The 18,544-nt window shown below is 43.9% G+C and overlaps 1 protein-coding gene across 1 annotated transcript in view; it reads right to left on the bottom strand.

The window, feature by feature from the left end:
- Nucleotides 1–12,456, bottom strand: part of GLDC (glycine decarboxylase) — an 87,083-nt gene extending 74,627 nt beyond the window's left edge. Inside the window, exons 1-2 of the mRNA XM_043891213.1 lie at nt 11,972–12,456; nt 11,361–11,439 (exon numbers count right to left, since the gene is read on the bottom strand). Of these exons, the coding sequence (XP_043747148.1) occupies nt 11,361–11,439; nt 11,972–12,226 (334 nt within the window). The 5' untranslated portion in view covers nt 12,227–12,456. The remainder of the gene's footprint in view (nt 1–11,360; nt 11,440–11,971) is intronic.
- Nucleotides 12,457–18,544: the final 6,088 nt, after the last annotated feature.

The following is an 18,544-nucleotide window of genomic DNA, read 5'->3' as shown; positions in this document are numbered from 1 at the left end:
TGGAGTGGGCTGCAGAAGGACCTGGAAACTCTTTAAACTGAAAACTCTGCAAGACTGGCAGGGGGGAGCCCATCCCATGTGTCAGGACGTGGTCTGGGCAGCACCACACAGGCCTGATGCCCCACCCCCAATCCTGCCAGGTTCTTTCCTACCTTCTTGCTCAGCCAATTAACACCCAACCTCACCTAGCCCCTCATGACCCTCAGGAATTAGAACCCTCTGTCAAGTACTTCCAGCTTAGAGGAGCCAACGCGTGTCCAATCCATGTTTCTGACGGCTCTTTGCCCCTACAGTTCTACCTTCTCACCCAGGAGATACACAAAGAGTACAGGCATATGGAGAAATTTGTAATCCACCCCAGAATCCCACCAACTAAATTATAACCTCTTTGTGGGCAGGGGCATAATGGTTTGCTAGGCACATAGTAGGTGCTCAGAAAATGCAAGGGAATGAAAATTCACCTAAACCCCCAAATATAGTTAGCTCAATATTCACAATAAGTCACGCATTACAGAATGCACTAAGACAAATCAATGTGCAAATTGTTCTCACATCCCTAAAGGCACGAGCTTCAGAAAAACATTTCTAAATAGAAACTTGCAGCTATGAAGCAAGTTCTGTGAAAAAATGCAGTGACTGCAATAATTTCATATTTTCCAAAATTTTCTTTCTTTATTGTTTAATCAGTTAGTACGTTGATGATACAGACATTGAGAATCCTTACAAAGTAAACCCCCAGTTTGCATTTTTATTAAAATACTGCACGTTTAACAAGTAAAACAAACCTCAGCAGTCAAAACCAGATCTAAGATTTCTAAAAGCAAAGCACAGTGTCATTTGGCGGGGGGAAAAGAGGACATAAGGAATAGAAAAGCCAGAGCACCTACCCTCCGACAAGCAGCTCACAACCTCACTGTTGACCAGCCCCCTTAGGGCTCTGAGCTGACTCAGGTTAGCAGGTCAGGGCCCCACTTTCATTCCCATAAGATGCTCACTGAGCTTCCACCCCAACGTGCCTCACATCTCCCAGCCTGTGCGGGCCTTGAAGTCCTTGGCCACTTGACTTCACCAATCCTCCACCTCAGCTAAACTCAGACATCCCATTTCTCTATTTCTGCTCCCCTGTCACTAAATGATGTTGGGTGAGGGGACCCTCGCAAACTGGATAGATTCAAGGTATCAAATCTCAGCAGGGAACTTCCTTGGTGGCACAATGGATAAGAAGCCACCTGCTAATGCAGGGGACGGGTTTCATCCCTGGTAAGGGATGACCCTACATGCTGCAGAGGAACCAAGCCAGTGTGCCACAACTACTGAAGCCTGCATGCTCCAGGGCCCTCGAGCCACAGCTAATGAGCCCAAGGACTGCAACTACCAAAGCCCACGTGCCCTAGAGCCAGAAAGCCACAAAATACTGAGCCTGCATGCTGTATGCCACTACTGAAGCCCATGTGCCTAGAGCCTGTGTTCCACAACAAGAGAAGCCCTCACGATGAGAAGCCCATGCACCACCACTAGAGTAGACCCCGCTCTCTGCAATTAGAGAAATTCCATGCACAGCAACTAAGACCCAACACAGTAAAAAAAAGAAAAAGAAAGAAAAACTCATAAAAAATCTCAGCAGGTGTTCCATGCAAGGTGATCTAGGTTCCTCACGACCCAGATGGTCACTTTCTCACTTTTCTAACACTCAGTCTCACCCTTTCTGTCTCTCACTCAGATCAGCAGACAGGCAGCCCTAAACTCCTCCCACTGCAGTGTCCTAACATCATCAGGTAGCCTTTCTTCTCCCTGATACCTAAGAAAAGTTCAGAATTTGACACTAGACCCACAAGCCCTGACTTAAGATTTATCCTTTGGCCTCTTGGATTACTTCATCTCAGGCTACTCTGCAATCCATTCTTTTCCATGCTCTATTTCCCCATGTCCTGGCTTCTACTTTCTTCCCAATACTCCATCACTAGGAAATCTTGCTCATTCTCATTAATTCATTCAGAAGAGTCACTAAATCTGTAACTCCATTTCTAGTCTCTCTCTTGAGCTCTAGACTTGTATTTTCAACTACTGCTTTAGCTTCTTCAAATGTATATTCCACCAACACCTCAAATTCATTTCTGCTCAAACAAGGCTCACGGTCTCGTCTTCCTCCAGGACCTCCTCTTCTCCCTGTTCATGCTTTTAATATCACCATCACCCCCAAAACACTCAGCCTAGAAACTGACCTACAGTCCAACCTGCTGCCCCTCTGGGCCAACCACCATGTTTGTACCAAAGCATACTTCGCAGGCTACTCCCAGCCAATTACTAAGCCCAGTAGAACTAATGCAGGCCCACTTCTGTAAAGCTGTGGGACCCCTCCGGTGGATGACTTTGGCTCAAGGACTCCACTCAGACTGACCAATAATTTTTAGATCTGTGCTGCAGTCTCTGATTCTTCTCACCCAATTCTCCTTTCATCCATCTTCTCCACCAGAGTCAGACCTGCATCACAATCTAAAAGCTCCCCAGTCTTCCCCTGCTCCCACTTTTGCATATCTAATATCCTTGTAGCGACTGCTTCCTGGTAGACCTGAACTAACGCACATTAAAAATTTCACCTCTAACCTCTCTAATAAGCTCCCAGTTGGTCTCCTTGCCTGTATCTCAGAGGCACTCAGCCAAACACAATTTGAATATATTTCTTCCTTCTGTAATAACTGTCAATGTCTCCCCATTACGTACAGGAAAACAAATCCTTTATCACAGCTTTGGGCCCTCCATACCTTGCTTTCTATACATCTCTGCAGCTCAATATTCTATACATTGTTTACTCACCATCCTCAAATAACCATGCATGTCCACAATTCCACCCTTCTGTTCATGCCATAACCTCAGCCCAAGCATTCACCCTTTTTGTAGACCTGAGGAGCTATTCAGTATCTGAACCTACAGTCAGGGATCATATCTTTATCACCCTTTACCTCCTGACTCTTGCATTCTCAGTGCCTAAGCAGTATCTTATTTTCTATTGAAGTTTCTCAATAAAAGAGGAATGAAAGTAGATGGAAAGGGTCATAGATGTAGATCTGGGGACAGTAGCTTATAACCCGATGGCAACGAAGGGGACTAGGCTGGGAGATTTAGGGTATGAGCAAATGGCCCTATGCACCTTAACAGTCCTCAAGAGTAATGCCATATTTAAAACATGGTATAATTGATTTCATTTTTATAGCACTGAATATTTTTTTAAGTTAGGTAAAATTTATTATCATTTATAATACTAAGTATATGCTAATTTAGATGAATGTGGTAGTTTAAAAAATATGTTTGCAGAAGAACTTCAGGGCAGTGAAAACACCCTTTATGCTACTATAATGGTGGCTACATGTCAGTATACATTTGCTCAATTTCACAGAATGTACAACACCAGGAGGGAACCCTAACATGAACTATAGACTCTGGGTGATGATGATATGTCTCTGTAGGTTCACTGGTTATAACAAACGTACCATTCTGGTGAAGGATGTTGACAGTGAAGGAGTCTTTGCATATGTGGAGGCAAGGGCTTATACGGAACCTCTCTGTACTTTCTGCTCTGTGTTGCTGTGAACCTAAAACTGCTCTGAAAAGGAATGTCTATTTTAAAAAATTATGTCCGTAATCTTGTTTACACTCCTCCCTTCAAAAGGTAGAAACTAATTCCCCTTCCCTTGAATTTGGACCAATCTTAATGACTCACTTTAATGAACAGAACATGAAATAAATGATACTATAGGACTTTCAAGATGAGGTTATAAAAAGGATAGCTTCTGCCTGGCTTTCCTTCTCTTGAATCACTGGCTCTGCAGGAATCCAGCTGCCATGCTGTGAAGACACTCACTCAAGTAGAACGGGGACTGACCTGTGTGAGGAGGCACCAGGGCCTCCCCCTAACAGCCAGCACCAACTTGCCAGCCATGTGAACGAACCATCCTGGAACTGGTTCCTCTAGCTCTGGTTGAACATCCACCAGCGTGGGAGTGAGATCTCATAACCTCATGAGTGACTCAGCGCCAGATCCCCCTAGTTCAGTTGCTTCTGGATCCCCAACCTCAGAAACTATGAGGATAATAAATGTTCGTTGTTGTTTTAAGCCAGAGTTTTATAGTAATTTCTTATAAAGCAAGAGATAAGGAATAGAGCAACTTTTCCAAAGAAGAGCCAATACTTTAAAATATTGTTAAAGAATTTCATGTATATAAAATCTTTGATAATGCTGGATGAATCCCATGATCCTTTACCAAGATGAAGGGGGAAAAGTTGTTTTATATTTTAAGTCCTTTGTCTCAATCACACGACCTATTTGGCACCTCATCCCCTTACGTCAGCATGTTTGTATCTTTGTATGTCAAAAAATAAGAAAGTCCTGTGAAAGGATTCCAATCCAAAATGGAATCTAAGGATATGAAAATGGAGAATCTCACACCTGCTCCCTCGGAAGAATGGAACTTGAGAACTGAGAGACTGATTTCCTGTAAATACCTGATTTCTAGAAGGCTGGGACTCATCTGAGACCAATGAAGATCCACCAAAAATCTCTCCATACTCAAGTCAACAAACTTACTGTCTGGGTTCCAGCTGGATGGCCCTCTCTTTGTGCTCCCTACCCACAAACAGAGCCTGCCCTAGACTTTCAACTAACTTTGCAGCTTCTATAGCATGTGTCTCCCAAATTGTAATTCCTCTACTACTCCCAAATAAACTCAAATTTCTGGTAATTTGAGCTGGCTTACCTCTTTATGTAGGTTCTTTATTCAGTTTACCTCTTTACTTAGGTTGATAGTCCAAAACATGTTAATGCTTAAAATGATACTTTACAAAGAGTGACATTTCTCACTTGGTGTTCTAATTTCAAAAGAAAGGGGAAAAAACTGTTTATAATTTATTTTAGAATTCATCTCTTAACTATTTTCACTTTTCCACTTCTATTGGGATACACTACCACATGCATATTTGTCTGACATTATCTGATATAATAAAAAGTATCACTAGTCTTTGTGTTTGTGTATATCCTGAGTGATAGGAGTATCTTGTGTTATTCATAACAAGCACTTCTGAGCACACCTAGGTATCTGCAAATAGATGAGGTTCAGTTCAGTTCAGTGACTCAGTTGTGTCAGACTCTTTGCGACCCCATGGACTGTAGCATGCCAGGCTTCCCTGCCCATCACCAACACCCAGAGCTTGTTCAAACTCATGTCCATCAAGTTGATGATGCCATCCAACCATCACATCCTCTGTCATCCCTTTCTCCTCCCACCTTCGATCTTTCCCAGCATCAGTCTTTTCAAATGAGTCAGTTCTTCACATCAGGTGGCCAAAATATTGGAGTTTCAGCTTCAGTATCAGTCTTTCCAATGAACACCCAGAACTGATTTCGTTTAGGATGGACTGGTTGGATCTCCTTGCAGTCCAAGGGACTCTCAAGAGTCTTCTCCAGCACCACAGTTCAAAAGCATCAATTCTTCAGCGCTCAGCTTCCTTTATGGTCCAACTCTCACATCCATACATGACTCCTGGAAAAACCAAAGCTTTGACTAGATGGACCTTGGTTGGCAAAGAAATATCTCTGCTTTTTAATACACTATCTAGGTTGGTCACAGCTTTCCTCCCAAGGAGTAAGCGTCTTTTGATTTCATGACTGCAGTCACCATCTGTAGTGACTTTGGTGTCCAAAAAGTAAAGTCTCTCACTGTTTCCACTGTTTCCCCATCTATTTGCCATGAAGTGATAGGACTGGATGCCAAGATCTTAGTTTTCTGAATGTTGAGTTTTAAGCCAACTTTTCACTCTCCTCTTTTACTTTCATGAAGAGGCTCTTTAGTTCTTCACTTTCTGCTATAAGGATGGTGTCATAGATGATGGTGGGGTCCCTAAATAGCCTTGGATGGGGCTGGTCAGCAGAAGGACCAAGTGATTAGAAAGCTGGAACTCTCAGGGCCACCCATTGACCTCTAGAAGTAGGAAGGGCAGAGGAGCTGAAGAGTAAGCTATATAAAAACAGATTTGATGAGCTTCTAGAATGGCTACTACATTCCTGTGCTGGGATGTACCCCAGTCCCATGGGGACAAAAGCTCCTGTGCTTGGGACCCTTTCAGATCCCACCCTATGTTGTTGTAGTTGTTTAGTCTCTAAGTCATGTCCAACCCCACGACTGCAGCATGCCAGGCTTCCCTGTCCTTCACTATCTCCTGGAGTTTGCTCAAATTCATGTTCATTGAATTGGTGATGTTATCTAACCATCTCATCCTCTGCCACCCCCTTCTTTTGCCTATCCTATGTATCTCTTCATTTAGGTGTTCACCTGTATCCCTTATAACATCCTTTTAATAAACTGGTAACCATAAGGAAACATTTCTGTGTATTTCGTGAGCCACTCTAGCAAATTAATCAAACCAGAGGAAGGGATCCAACTTATAGCTCATCAGTCAGTGCTGAAGTGGTAAAGAATCTGCCTGTCAATGCAGGAGACACAAGAGACTCACTCGATCCCTGGGTCAGGAAGATCCCCTGGAGGAGGAAATGGCAACCTGCTCCAATATTCTTTCCTGGAAAATTCCATGAACAGAGGAGCCTGGTGAGCTACAGTTGATGGGGTTGCAAAGAGGTGGACATAACTGAGTGACTGAGCACAACAGGTCAGAGCGCAGGTGACAATCCTGACTTGTGATTGACATCTCAAGTGGGGGCAGTCTTGGAGGGTTAATATGTGAAGTCTGATGCTATATGCAGGTAGATAGTGTCAGAAGTGATTTAAATTGTAGGATGTCCCCTGAGAATTGAAATACTGCTTCATGGTGCTGAAAAACATCCAAGAATCCCCTAAATCATCAGTGAAACTATTCTGTTAAGATGCCATCAAAGATGGAATGCCTAGCACATTGAATTTTGCCATCTTATTTTTCTCACTGAAGGTGCTGCCTTTTTGAGTTTTCTCCTTCTTATAATAATATATTTACACAAACACACAAAAAACGTACATAGTCAATGTAAAGATATTGTCTTTGTTTCTATAGATACAGGAGATAACTATAGAGGATATATTTCAACTTTTTATAGTGCTTTCAGAAATACCAGTTTTTCTATTCAATTTCACATCATTTCTGTACATTTACAGCATTTTATTCATAGTTTTATGACATATTGGACATTTTAACTTTTGAACTCAAGTCACATTAAAATGTAAGCCCACTGAGGATAGTGATTATGTTTATTCATACATTTAACCTTGCAATGGATATCCAGTAGTAAATAGTCATAAACACTACAATTTAGACAATAGGTTGACTGCACAAGCTTTCAGTCAGGTCAGCAGGGGTCTGCCCCATAAGAATTAATGACAAAAATATAAGGACAACAGACTACTATGAGAGTCTAAACATACAAACAGACATTGGCCAGACCATATATAACTATAAAATTTTCACCTACCATTTGCAGCAACCTGCTCAGGAAACCAACCCCCTAATCCACAATAAACCACCCCTGAGCCAGCTCGCTACAGACTAGACTTGCAGAAAGCTGTCTTTTGCTATCTCCAGTGACAATGGCAGAAAATAAACAATAACTTCTATAGCAATTGGCCCAAAAGAGCCAGGACTTGATTAATAACTGACAGCTTCGCTAATCTTGGTCCCTGCTTCCAATCTAGAACCAACCAGACAAACCTGAACAAACAGCCTTAAGCAATCACAAGGAAAACCCTGCCTTAGTTGGAAGATTTGCTTTTGTTGGCCTACCTACATCTTGCTTAGGCCAACAGGATGCCCCTGAAGGCCTTCCTACTCCCCTGTACAACAAAAGGCTGACTCCTATAGCAAGTTCAGAATAAACAGCCTTTGCTTTTCTCATTTGGCTGGTCTTTGTTTATTTCCACAGTTGTATAAGAAGAATCCATCGGAATTATCCTAAAGATGAAATAATAATTCATACATGCTGGGATCCCAAGAAGCCAGAGATGGCCAAAGGAGGGATCTGTCACAGACTTATCTGCACCTGACAACAGACTTAACCCAGCTGAAAGACAACTGATGTCCACAGTCAGGAGAACAGATGCCCTGTCAGTGTCCTTGGGGTCAGTTCAGAGAGTGGGTCACCTGCACCTGCAGCTGCATTGCACAACCCTGCACCCTCCACCCACTGCCCTCCACGAACCATTTGTTAAAATCACTCTATAAACAATATTGCTTGGAGCATTAGGTTGTCACAAGTCCATCAAAAGTCTCATTCTGACAGCTCAGCTGCCCAGTTCAGGTCAAATAACTTGAACATTTAAGGGTTTAGTGTCTCCTCTCTCTTCCTAATAAGCATGCTCAAAATAAACAATGTGCAATTTTCTGTAAACTTGAAGCCTGGCTGCTTCTGTGAAGTTATGGGCTACTTCAGTCTGATTCACTGGAGATGACTTCACTGAAAATACTACACAGAGAAATATATCATAGCTGAAAGTGAGTGGTGTGATTCATAAAGTATTTAAGTTTTATATTAATTACAAAAGAAATACACAGTTATTGTAGAAAATCTAGAAAAAAACAGAGGAATAAAAAGAAATCTAAAATCATTCATAACGGCACCATCCAGAGAAACAAATGTTTCCATTGACATAAATCCTAGTTTTTTTCCTTTGTGTATGCCAGTGGAGGGTGGGGGTTCACTTGAATGGGATGAACAAGTAACTTTGTTTGTTTCTCTAAAGTGTGGCTTACTGTGAAGCTGACTGAGATCAAGGCATTCTTTCAAGGCACTTCCTTACCTGTCCAAGGGGAGAGGGAGCCTCCTGCGTGACAGCCAAACAATCCATGCTTCCCTGACTCTGTCAGCCCACTCTGTCCTGTACAATCTATTCCCTCTGGCTACAGCAGTCTCCCCGGCGCCGTCCAACAGAGCATTACTTACTACTCATCCTTCACCCAGCTCTGACCCTGCACCTCTGTCACTCCTTCCCTCGCCCCGGCAGTGGGCCTGAGTGTTCTCAGACCTGGGCTCTCAGCCCACTGCAGCATTTCCACTAGGGCAGCTGGTGGAGTGATCCCAGTGTGTTGGGCTTGTGCACACCTGTAAACTGGATACTGAGGAAGCGTCAGGACAAGGATTTTCTACTTTAGGGGACAATGAAGAGGACTGGAGTGTGAACAGGGCCCGCACTGTATGGGTTGAATTCTGCCTCCACTGCTTACCAGTAGTGACCTTGGGCATGATTTTTACCCTCTGTATGCCATGCTTTTTGTATTTATTTTGGGCCACGCCACACACACGTGGGATCCTAGTTCCCTGACCAGGGATCCCTGCATTGGAAGCACAGAGTCTTAACCATTGGACCACTGGGGAAGGACTGGTTTGTTCATTTTAAGTCAGAGTTGATGATAGTTACCTCATAGGGTTGTAATAAGGATTAAATTAATATATGAAAAACATTTTAAAAAGAGCCCAGGACATGCTAAGTACTACATATTGGTTTGAGATGATAAAGTTATGAATAAGAACCCAAGTATCTCCATACTGCTTACAGCTCTCACAATCTTCTTTTACTCAGCAATGAGGGATTTAAGACACATACTAGCTCTTAGTTTTCTCTCTACTCAGTGAACAAATATTTGGTCTAGAATTCCTTTGATTATGGTAGAACACGGGCACTCAGCTTTCGTGTGAAACCAAGTTTGGATCATGCAGCTCCACTAGTAAAGGAAAACGCTTCTACTAGAGGTTACCTGTACCAATTTGCTCTCCCCATGTGGAACACATTCAATAACCATTGCAAAGTGAAACACTAATACCTTTTTGATGCATTCTGCACCCCATCCTCCCTATCCCCACTCCCAGCTCACTTCTAAGAAGCAAGCTTTGCTGGGGAGCCGATCCACTTCAGGGCAAGGGAGACTCCTGCCAGTGCAACATTTTCTGAGTCACCTCGGTCTAACCAGATGGAAGCAGCCCCAAACTTCACAGAAGCTGGGTTTAAAGTTTACACATAAATTATAAATTACTTATCAGAAGTCTGCTTCCAAAGGAAGGGGGAGAAATGCAATCTCCCAAGGTTCAAATTATTCAGCTGGAAACAAGCAGCGACACTACACGAGGCTAGATATCTTGGACATGGTTCCTAGACTCTGATGCTCTTAAAAAACATTTTAGAGTATATAGTAAAAGGGCTGACCTAAACATTTTGTGACTTTGAAAGACTCAGGAAGAAATTTACTTGTTCAAATATTCACTGATGACTTGCTTCAAAAACATATAACTATGCTAAACATCCAATGAATCAGGATTCTGATTTCCTAAAATTGAAATAGATAAGGCTTCTAAAATTGAAATAGATAAGGATGGTTATCCCCAGGTCTCAAACAGTTCAAGCAGACAAAAAGTTCATATTTTCTTCTATGAACAAGGTTCCTTCCATCAAGGGAAATGGTTCAGATTTGAAACCAATAAAGGAAGCAGCCCTCAGCACAGCGTGAATTATAGCATCAGTCAGCTGGGGGCTGGACCTGCTTCATATCTCAAGTTGTATACTTGAAAACAAAATAAAGCCTACCTTCCACATAGCTTTTCTGTCCTCAGACCTAAAGCAAACCAATTATCTTCTCTTCCCTTGACCTCAGAAGACATAGCGTTTTTATGATTCAAAACCAGGAGAATACTTTCCTGTTTATTTAAAAAAAACAATTCAGCTCTGCCTCTCCACTTGAATTTTGCGTTTGTTGTGTGAATTCTTGCTCAGTCGTGAATGTCAAATAATCCTGAGACCATTAAAATATTTTAAAATATAAATTAAAATTCTAAGAGAGTCTATGGGTAAATTAAGATTTCTTAAAAATCATTCAGACTTTAAAAGTTCTGGTGCCATTCAGTGGGTATAAATAATAAAATTTGGATCTGAGATGGAACAATTGGAAACTACTGTGATATAAATAACCTCAGGGTAGGAGGCCAGATGTCTGGGTCTCCCATTGTTGTCACTCCCCTATTTGCAAGACTGTAGGCAGTTCTTTTTTCCCTTCTGAGTATGCCGATCTGCAGAGAATTGAGGACATCTCCCAAGCCAAAGGATGGGAGAATCATACCTGGACAGGTGCCTGGAGAGTTGGGAATCCTCTGCACTTGCTTGAGCACTGCCTCCCCCACCCTCCTCCCCAGGAAGTTTGCTGGCTCCTTGTGGGGCGCTGAGACAGAGAACTATTCCAGGGAGCCGAAGATATTGCACCCTCTCCCGCCCGGTGCAGTACCCAGCGCTGTTTTATCTTAATAAACATTCTCCCTCCTGAGCAATCCTGACCCACAGATGGACTTTCAGAGACCACAGAAGACAAACAGGCCAGAGCAAAGGAGTCTCCCGGTTACTTACAGACAGGGTCATCCATTTTCAAGGGTCTTTTCAGGCGGATGCTGGCAGGGATGGTCTTCTCGATCAGTTCATCAACGCTCTAAAATTAAAATGCAAGCTCGTGAACTCTGAAGGCAGAGGAAAGTGCTTCTGAGTTAAAAGTCACCTCTGTATTTTGCATATACAAAGGCTGTGGGGACTTCACTTAAATGGTCTAATTTAGTTTCTTTTTAAAAAGGACAACTTTAACAAACCAAAAATCACTCGGAGGGAGGGGGGGAATTAGGGTAGTAATTCGACCACTCTGGCTTGGATTTCGGTGGGCAATCGGAGATAATTGGATAAATCGGGAGGTCCTTCTCTTGCAAAGTTAGAGCTCATCAGCAGGGCCGAACTAGGTTGTAAAATACACGATTTTGAGGCGCGAAGAGCTGGTGAAGGAGAAAGTAAGCTGGTGGGAGAAGTCTTGGGCACGCGGACCGAGCACGCGCGCTGGCTTCCACACCAGAGCCCCGGACCAGGATGCAGGTCCCAAGCGAAGCGAAGCAGGGCTCCTGGTGGGGGCCGGGAGGCCGTACGGGCAGAAGGCGGGGCGGGGGTGAGGCCCGGGAGAGCCGGGTTGGGGTCCTTACCGTCAGCCCCAGGGCCTGTAGCATCTCCTTCTGGTCTTTGTCCCCGGGGCCGATATGTCTCCTAGCGAAGTCGTCGTGTCTGGGGAGGAGGCGCTCGAGGAGGCGCGAGGCCCCGGCCCCGCCGCTATCCCCGCCGCCGCTACTTCTGTCACGGCCCCGCGGCGCCCACCGGGGACCCGCTCCTCCAGCCAGGCGGCGGCCGCCCCCGACTCCGCAACCCAGACGCAGCCCCCAGGCCTTGGCGCACGTCTGCATGGTGGTCGTCACCGTCCCCAGCCTGGGCCCGCGAGGCTCAGCCGGGCTTTCTGCTCCTTTTCTGGTCGTAGTCCCCTGGGTGGCGGCTGCCCCCAGGTGGCTGGAGCCCCTTCCCGAAGGATGACCGAAGGGACAGATGGATGTTCAGAGGCAATGAATGGGTGCCGCGCCGATCCCGGACACGCGCGCAAACTTGTTACTCCTCTCGAAGCACCTGCTTCGCACACTTTAAGCGTCGTTCTGGGGGTGGGCAGTGGGATAGGCCCAGTGAACGCACGGCCAATGGGAGTGAACGGAAGGGCGGGGCAGGGTCTGCCCTGCCCCGCCCCCTTTCCCTACCCCCTCCTCAGGCCCTCCGCGGGCTCCTCCTGCTCTTCGCGCAGAGCCTTCCATCCTCAATTACTCCCGCTCCATCTCTAGTGGATGCAGGGACCGGGACCCTCCCTGCGCTCGGTGCCAGAGGCAACAGGCGAAGTGCCTGGGGGATTCAGCTGAAATGGAAGGTGATTCCGACAGGGAGGCCAAACTCACAGCTGGTTAGTCTCTATTAACTTCAGGGTAACTCCCTGTCATACCTCCTGGAAACCAATATGCGCAGATGAGAGTTTTTATATAGTTGTGGGATCTTGAACAAGTTATCCAACCTCTGAGCTTCGGTTTCCGCATCTAACAGAGCTGGATCGTATTTAAAAAGAGATCATACATTGAAACTACAACCATAACACTAGCCTTGAACTCTTCTCTTATCCCCTTTCCCGCCCTGCTCCCTCCCGCCGCGGGAGGGTGTGTGTGTGTGTGTGTGTGTGTGTTTGTGTGTGTGATATAAAAAATGCAAAAGATACAAACGTATACATTTTGCACTGTCACCTTAGTTGAAAAATTATTTATACCTGGATATTTTGGAAATCCAATCTCTCTAGCTAACTCTTGAGATTTTTACCAGAATGAGCTTTCAGAATTCCAACTCTCCTAATATGAGGAAGAGTAAACAACAGAACATTAGGTGTACTAAGATTAGGGAAAAACAGAACCTGTCCTCTTTCTCCTCTAAGCTTTGTCTTCAGTCTTATTCTGCACACCCTGGGTTCTGTAACTCACAGGCACAGAGAGTAGGCAGAGAGGCAGGAAAGTAGAAAACAGACAACTGTAGGCAAAATGTGTGTGTGTGTGGCAGGCGGGATAGGGGGTGAGTGGTGAACTAGGAAGGCCTGGCTGAATATCTTTGAAGATTTTCACTAGTTTGGAATTGAAATTACAGCCTTAATAAAAGTTGGGAGATATCCTTGGTGCTAGTTGCCATGGGATAAGACAGAAGCAGTGTGCCTTTATTCCCCATTCCTGACTATTCTCTATGGATCATAGGGGCTGGAAGCAAGAGAACTATAATTCCCAGCTTAGCTCCAGGCTTCTAGATGTTGTTAGTCTTCTGTCAACAAGATATACTTGTGTGAGAATTGGAAAATGGAATAAAAGTAAAAACCATTTTCCTGTTTTTCTGACAGCAGCAGATATATATATGGATGGCAGCAGACATGAAGTGATTCCTTACCAGCCATCCACGTTTGTGCAGAAAGGCAGCTGTGATAAACATCCTGTGATTTTCCAACCTAGGAAGCAGCAGGAATTTCTCGCTGTCCTGGACTAGAACTTCAGTGGCTAAACTAAACTAAAGATAATGGTGTTCTATCTACCCTGTCTCTTGCTTTTCCAGTCCTTCCAGTGATTCTACATGCACCTATTCCTGGTACTTTAATCCAGGTATTGCTTGAAATATTTTGAGTGTTTTGTTTGTTTTCCTAAATAAACTTTAACAAAGACTGTAACTGAGCCCAAAAGTAGCTTTAAAATAGTAATCTTAAAGCTTAGAGGGATTAGCTATCTGGCCCAATTATGTTTGAAGTCAATGATAATGTTATCACTAGTGGATGATGAGATCATGATAGTCTTAGGCAGAAATTGAAAGTTATTTAAATTATCAGTGGGGGGCTTCCCTGGTGGTTCAGTGAAAAAAGAATCCGCCTGCCAATGCAGGAGACATGGGTTTGATCCCTGATCCAGGAAGATCCCACATGCCGCAAAGCAGCTAAGCCCTTGTGCCACAACTATTGAGTCAGCACTCTAGAGCCCCTGAGCCAAAACTGCTGAAGCTCTAGGGCTTGAGTGCCCTAGAGCCCATGCTCTGCAACTAGAGAAGCCACTGCAAGGAGAAGCCACCGCAATGAGAAGCCTGCACGCCACAGCTAGAGAGTAGGCCCTGCCTGCTGAAACTAGAGAAAAGCCTGCACAGCAACGAAGACCCAGCATAGCCAAAAATAAAATAAATAAATTTAAAAAATATATATCAGTGGGGAATAAATTTCCTATTGAAGACAAGTCTTTGCTAGACCAAATAGTTGCTAGGTTAGACCCTTCTGGTGGGAATGATATAACAAGGATTATGCTGCTGCTGCTACTGCTGCTAAGTCACTTCAGTCGTGTCCGACCCTGTGTGACCCCATAGACGGCAGCCCACCAGGCTCCCCTGTCCCTGGGATTCTCCAGGCAAGAACACTGGAGTGGGTTGCCATTTCCTTCTCCAAACAAGGACGATAGAGAGGGCTGATTGCTTCTGAATGCCGTGGAGAGTCTATCCAGCAAAATGACCGCTCAGGGACTTCCCTGGCGGTTCCAGTGGTTAAGACTTCGCTTTCCAACGCACAGGGTGCAGGTTCAATCCCCAGATAGGGAGCTAGGATCATACCCCCCCCCCCAAAAAAACCAAACAGAAGCAATATTGTAACAAATTCAATGAAGACTTTCAAAAATTATTTTTAATTTAAAAAATGAAATGACTTCTCAGGGAACTAGAGAATTTCAAGCTCTATAATTTCTGTGGCTTCAGGGAGAAAGTAAGTGAAGTCGCTCAGTTGTGTCTGATTCTTTGCGACCCCGTGGACTGTAGCCTACCAGGCTCCTCCAGCCATGGGATTCTCCAGGCAAGAGTACTGGAGTGGGTTGCCATTTCCTTCTCCAGGGGATCTTCCCAACCCAGGGATCGAACCGGGGTCTCCCGCGTTGCAGGCAGACGCTTTACCCTCTGAGCCACCACAAATCAGACTCACTGTTTCATCCTCCTGATCACCAAATTATCATAAAAATTGAATCCACAGTTTTATTAGGGCTCATCTGTGAAAGCGTGGGATTAATCTAAAACCCCAAGACTTGGAATGGGGACATCCTGGTAATTTGGGTTGAATTTTATTATCTTAAACCCTCAAATCCCACTGAGTCCCCTTTGCCACCTGAAACACTCCCTTCTCCCCTCTTTGAGATGCTGGTGATTCCTTGCCTCCCTTGCCACCCCTTGCTTGAAGATTCTGTAATGGCTTCACTAAAAAATCAACCTTACAGAGGTATGCCAATGCTTCTTTACCTCTAGATCCACAGGGAGAGTCAGATTGCAACATACTCTAGGAAGGTGAGTAAGACGTCTGACACCAGAGGAGACACTTACACAGGGAAACAGTTGTAAGACATTGCTAAAGTACATTAGTGTTGGAAGATTTCTCTGTAGGGGTGAGTTCTAGACCAAGGAAGAAGGAATATAAAATTGAAATCATTCATGTGTTTGCGGCACTAGAGATTCTGGATTTAGTGTATTAATTCAGTCGGTTAGCAATGGCTCTAAGGGTCTGCTCAGTTCATTGACTGAAACCGGGCTCAAATTATTATTGTTGTTGTCTAGTTGATAAGTCATGTCCAACTCTTTTGCAACCCCGCAGATGGTAGCACTCAATGTTCCTCTGTCCATGGGATTTCCCAGGCAAGAATATTGGACTAGGTTGCCATTTTCTTCCCCAAGGGATCTTTCTGACCCAAGGATCGAGCCCGAGTCTTCTGCATTAGTAGGCAGGTTTTCTTTACCATTGAGCCACCAAGGAACTCAATTATGGCCTTTATTCAATTAGATTAAGATACTAGAACTTTCTTGGCTTAATAGAAAAGAAAGGATCCAAAGACATCAGAAGAGGGAATTCTCTGGCAGTCCTATAGTTAGTATACTACGCTTTCACTGCTAAGGACCTAGGTTCATTCCCTGGTTGGGGAATTAAGATCCCACAAGCTTCATGGACAAAAAAGAAAAACTGGATAACTACATGTAAAAGAATGAAATTAGAATACTCCCTAACACATACACAAAAATACCCCCCCCCAAAAATAAATAAACCCAAACAAATTAAAAATCTAAATGTGAGGCTGGTCACTATAAAACTCTAAAAGGAAACTATAGGCAGAATATTCTTTGACATAAATTGTAGCAAGATCTTTTTTGACTCACCTCCTATAGTAATGAAAATAAAAACAAAGATAAACAAATGGGACCTAATTAAACGTAAGAACTTTTGCACAGCAAAGGAAACCATAAACAAGATGAAAAGACAACCCTCAGAATGTGAGAAAATATTTGCAAATGAAGCAGCAGACAAGGGATTAATCTACAAAATATACAAACAACTCATGCAGCTCAAAAAAAAAAAAAAAAAAAAAACCACAATCAAAAAATGGGCAGAAGACCTAACTACACATTTCTCCAAGTGAGTGAAGTCGCTCAGTCGTGTCTGACTCTTTGCGACCCCATGGACTGTAGCCTACCAGGCTCCTCCCTCCGTGGGATTCTCCAGGCAAGAATACTGGAGTGGGTTGCCATTTCCTTCTCCAGGGGATCTTCCCGACTCAGGGATCGAACCCAGGTCTCCTGCATTGCAGGCAGATGCTTTAATCTCTGAGGCACCAGGGAAGACCATTTCTCCAAAGAAGACATACAGATGGCTAAGAGGCACCTGAGAAGATGCTCAATATCACTAATTACTATTGTTCAGTCACTAAGTCATGTCTGACTCTGTGACCCTGTGGACTGCAGCATGCTAACAACCTTCCTGTTCTTCACTATCTCCCAGAGTTTGCTCAAACTCCATTGAGTTGGTGATGCCATCCAACCATCTCATCCTCTGTCATCCCCTTCTCCCCTTGCCCTCAATCTTTCCCAGCATCAGGGTCTTTTCCAATGATTCAATTCTTCACAATCAGGTGGCCAAAGTATTGGAACTTCAGCTTCAGCATCAGTCCTTCCAATGAATACTCAGGGTTGATTTCCTTTAGGATTGACTAGTCTGATCTCCTTGCAGTCCAAGGGACTCTCAAGAGTCTTCTCCAACACCACAGTTCAAAAGCATCTTCAGCACTCAACTTTCTTTAGAGTCCAACTCTCACATCCATACATGACTACTGGATAAGCCATAGCTTTGACTAGATGGACCTTTGTTGGCAAAGCAATATTTCTGCTTTTTAATATGCTATCTAGGTTTGGCATAGCTTTTCTTCCAAACAGCAGGTGTGTTTTAATTTCATGGCTGCAGTCACCATCTGCAGTGATTTTGGAGCCCAAGAAAATAAAATCTGTCACTGTTTCCACTGTTTCCCCATCTATTTGCCATGAAGTGATGGTACTGAGTGCCACGATCTTAGTTTTTTGAATGTTGAGTTTTAAGCCAGCTTTTTCACTCTCCTCTTTCACCTTCATCAAGAGGCTCTTTAGTTCTTCTTTGCTTTCAGCCATAAGGGTGGTGTCATCTGCACATCTGAAGTTATTGGTATTTCTCCTGGCAATCTTGTTTCCAGATTGTAATTCATCCAGCCTGGCATTTCACATGGTATACTCTGCATATAAATTAAATAAACAGGATGATAGTATACAACCTTGACATACTCCTTTCCCAATTTGGAACCAGTCCATTGTCCCATGTCCGGTTCTAACTGTTGCTTCTTGGCCTGCACACTAGTTTCTCAGGAGACAGGTAAAGTGGTCTGATATTCCCATCTCTTAGAGAAATGCAAATCAAAACTACAATGAAGTATCACCCCACACAGGTCAGAATAGCCATCATTAAAAAAAAAATTCTGCAAACAATAAATGCTAGAGCGGGTGTGGAGAATTGGGAACCCTCTTGCACTGTTGATTGGACTGTAAATTGATACAGCCACTATGGAGAACAGAATGTAGGTTCCTTAAAAAACTAAAACTAGAACTACCATATGACCGAGCAATCCCACACCTGGGCATACACCTGGAGAAAACCATAATTCCAATATACAAACACCCCAATGATTATTGCAGCAATATTTACTATAATAGCCCAGACTTGGAAGCACCCTAAATGTCCATCAACAGAGGCATGGATAAAGAAGATTGGTACATGTATACAATGGAAAATTACTCAGTCATTAAAAGGAACAAAACTGTGCCATTTGCAGAGACATGGATGTACCTAGAGACTGTCA

Source organism: Cervus elaphus, chromosome 29 (assembly GCF_910594005.1).
Source record: "Cervus elaphus chromosome 29, mCerEla1.1, whole genome shotgun sequence".
Classification (NCBI taxonomy): Eukaryota; Metazoa; Chordata; class Mammalia; order Artiodactyla; family Cervidae; genus Cervus; species Cervus elaphus.
The sequence above is the reverse complement of the archived record's forward strand: the minus strand, read 5'-3'. Positions and strand labels throughout refer to the sequence as shown.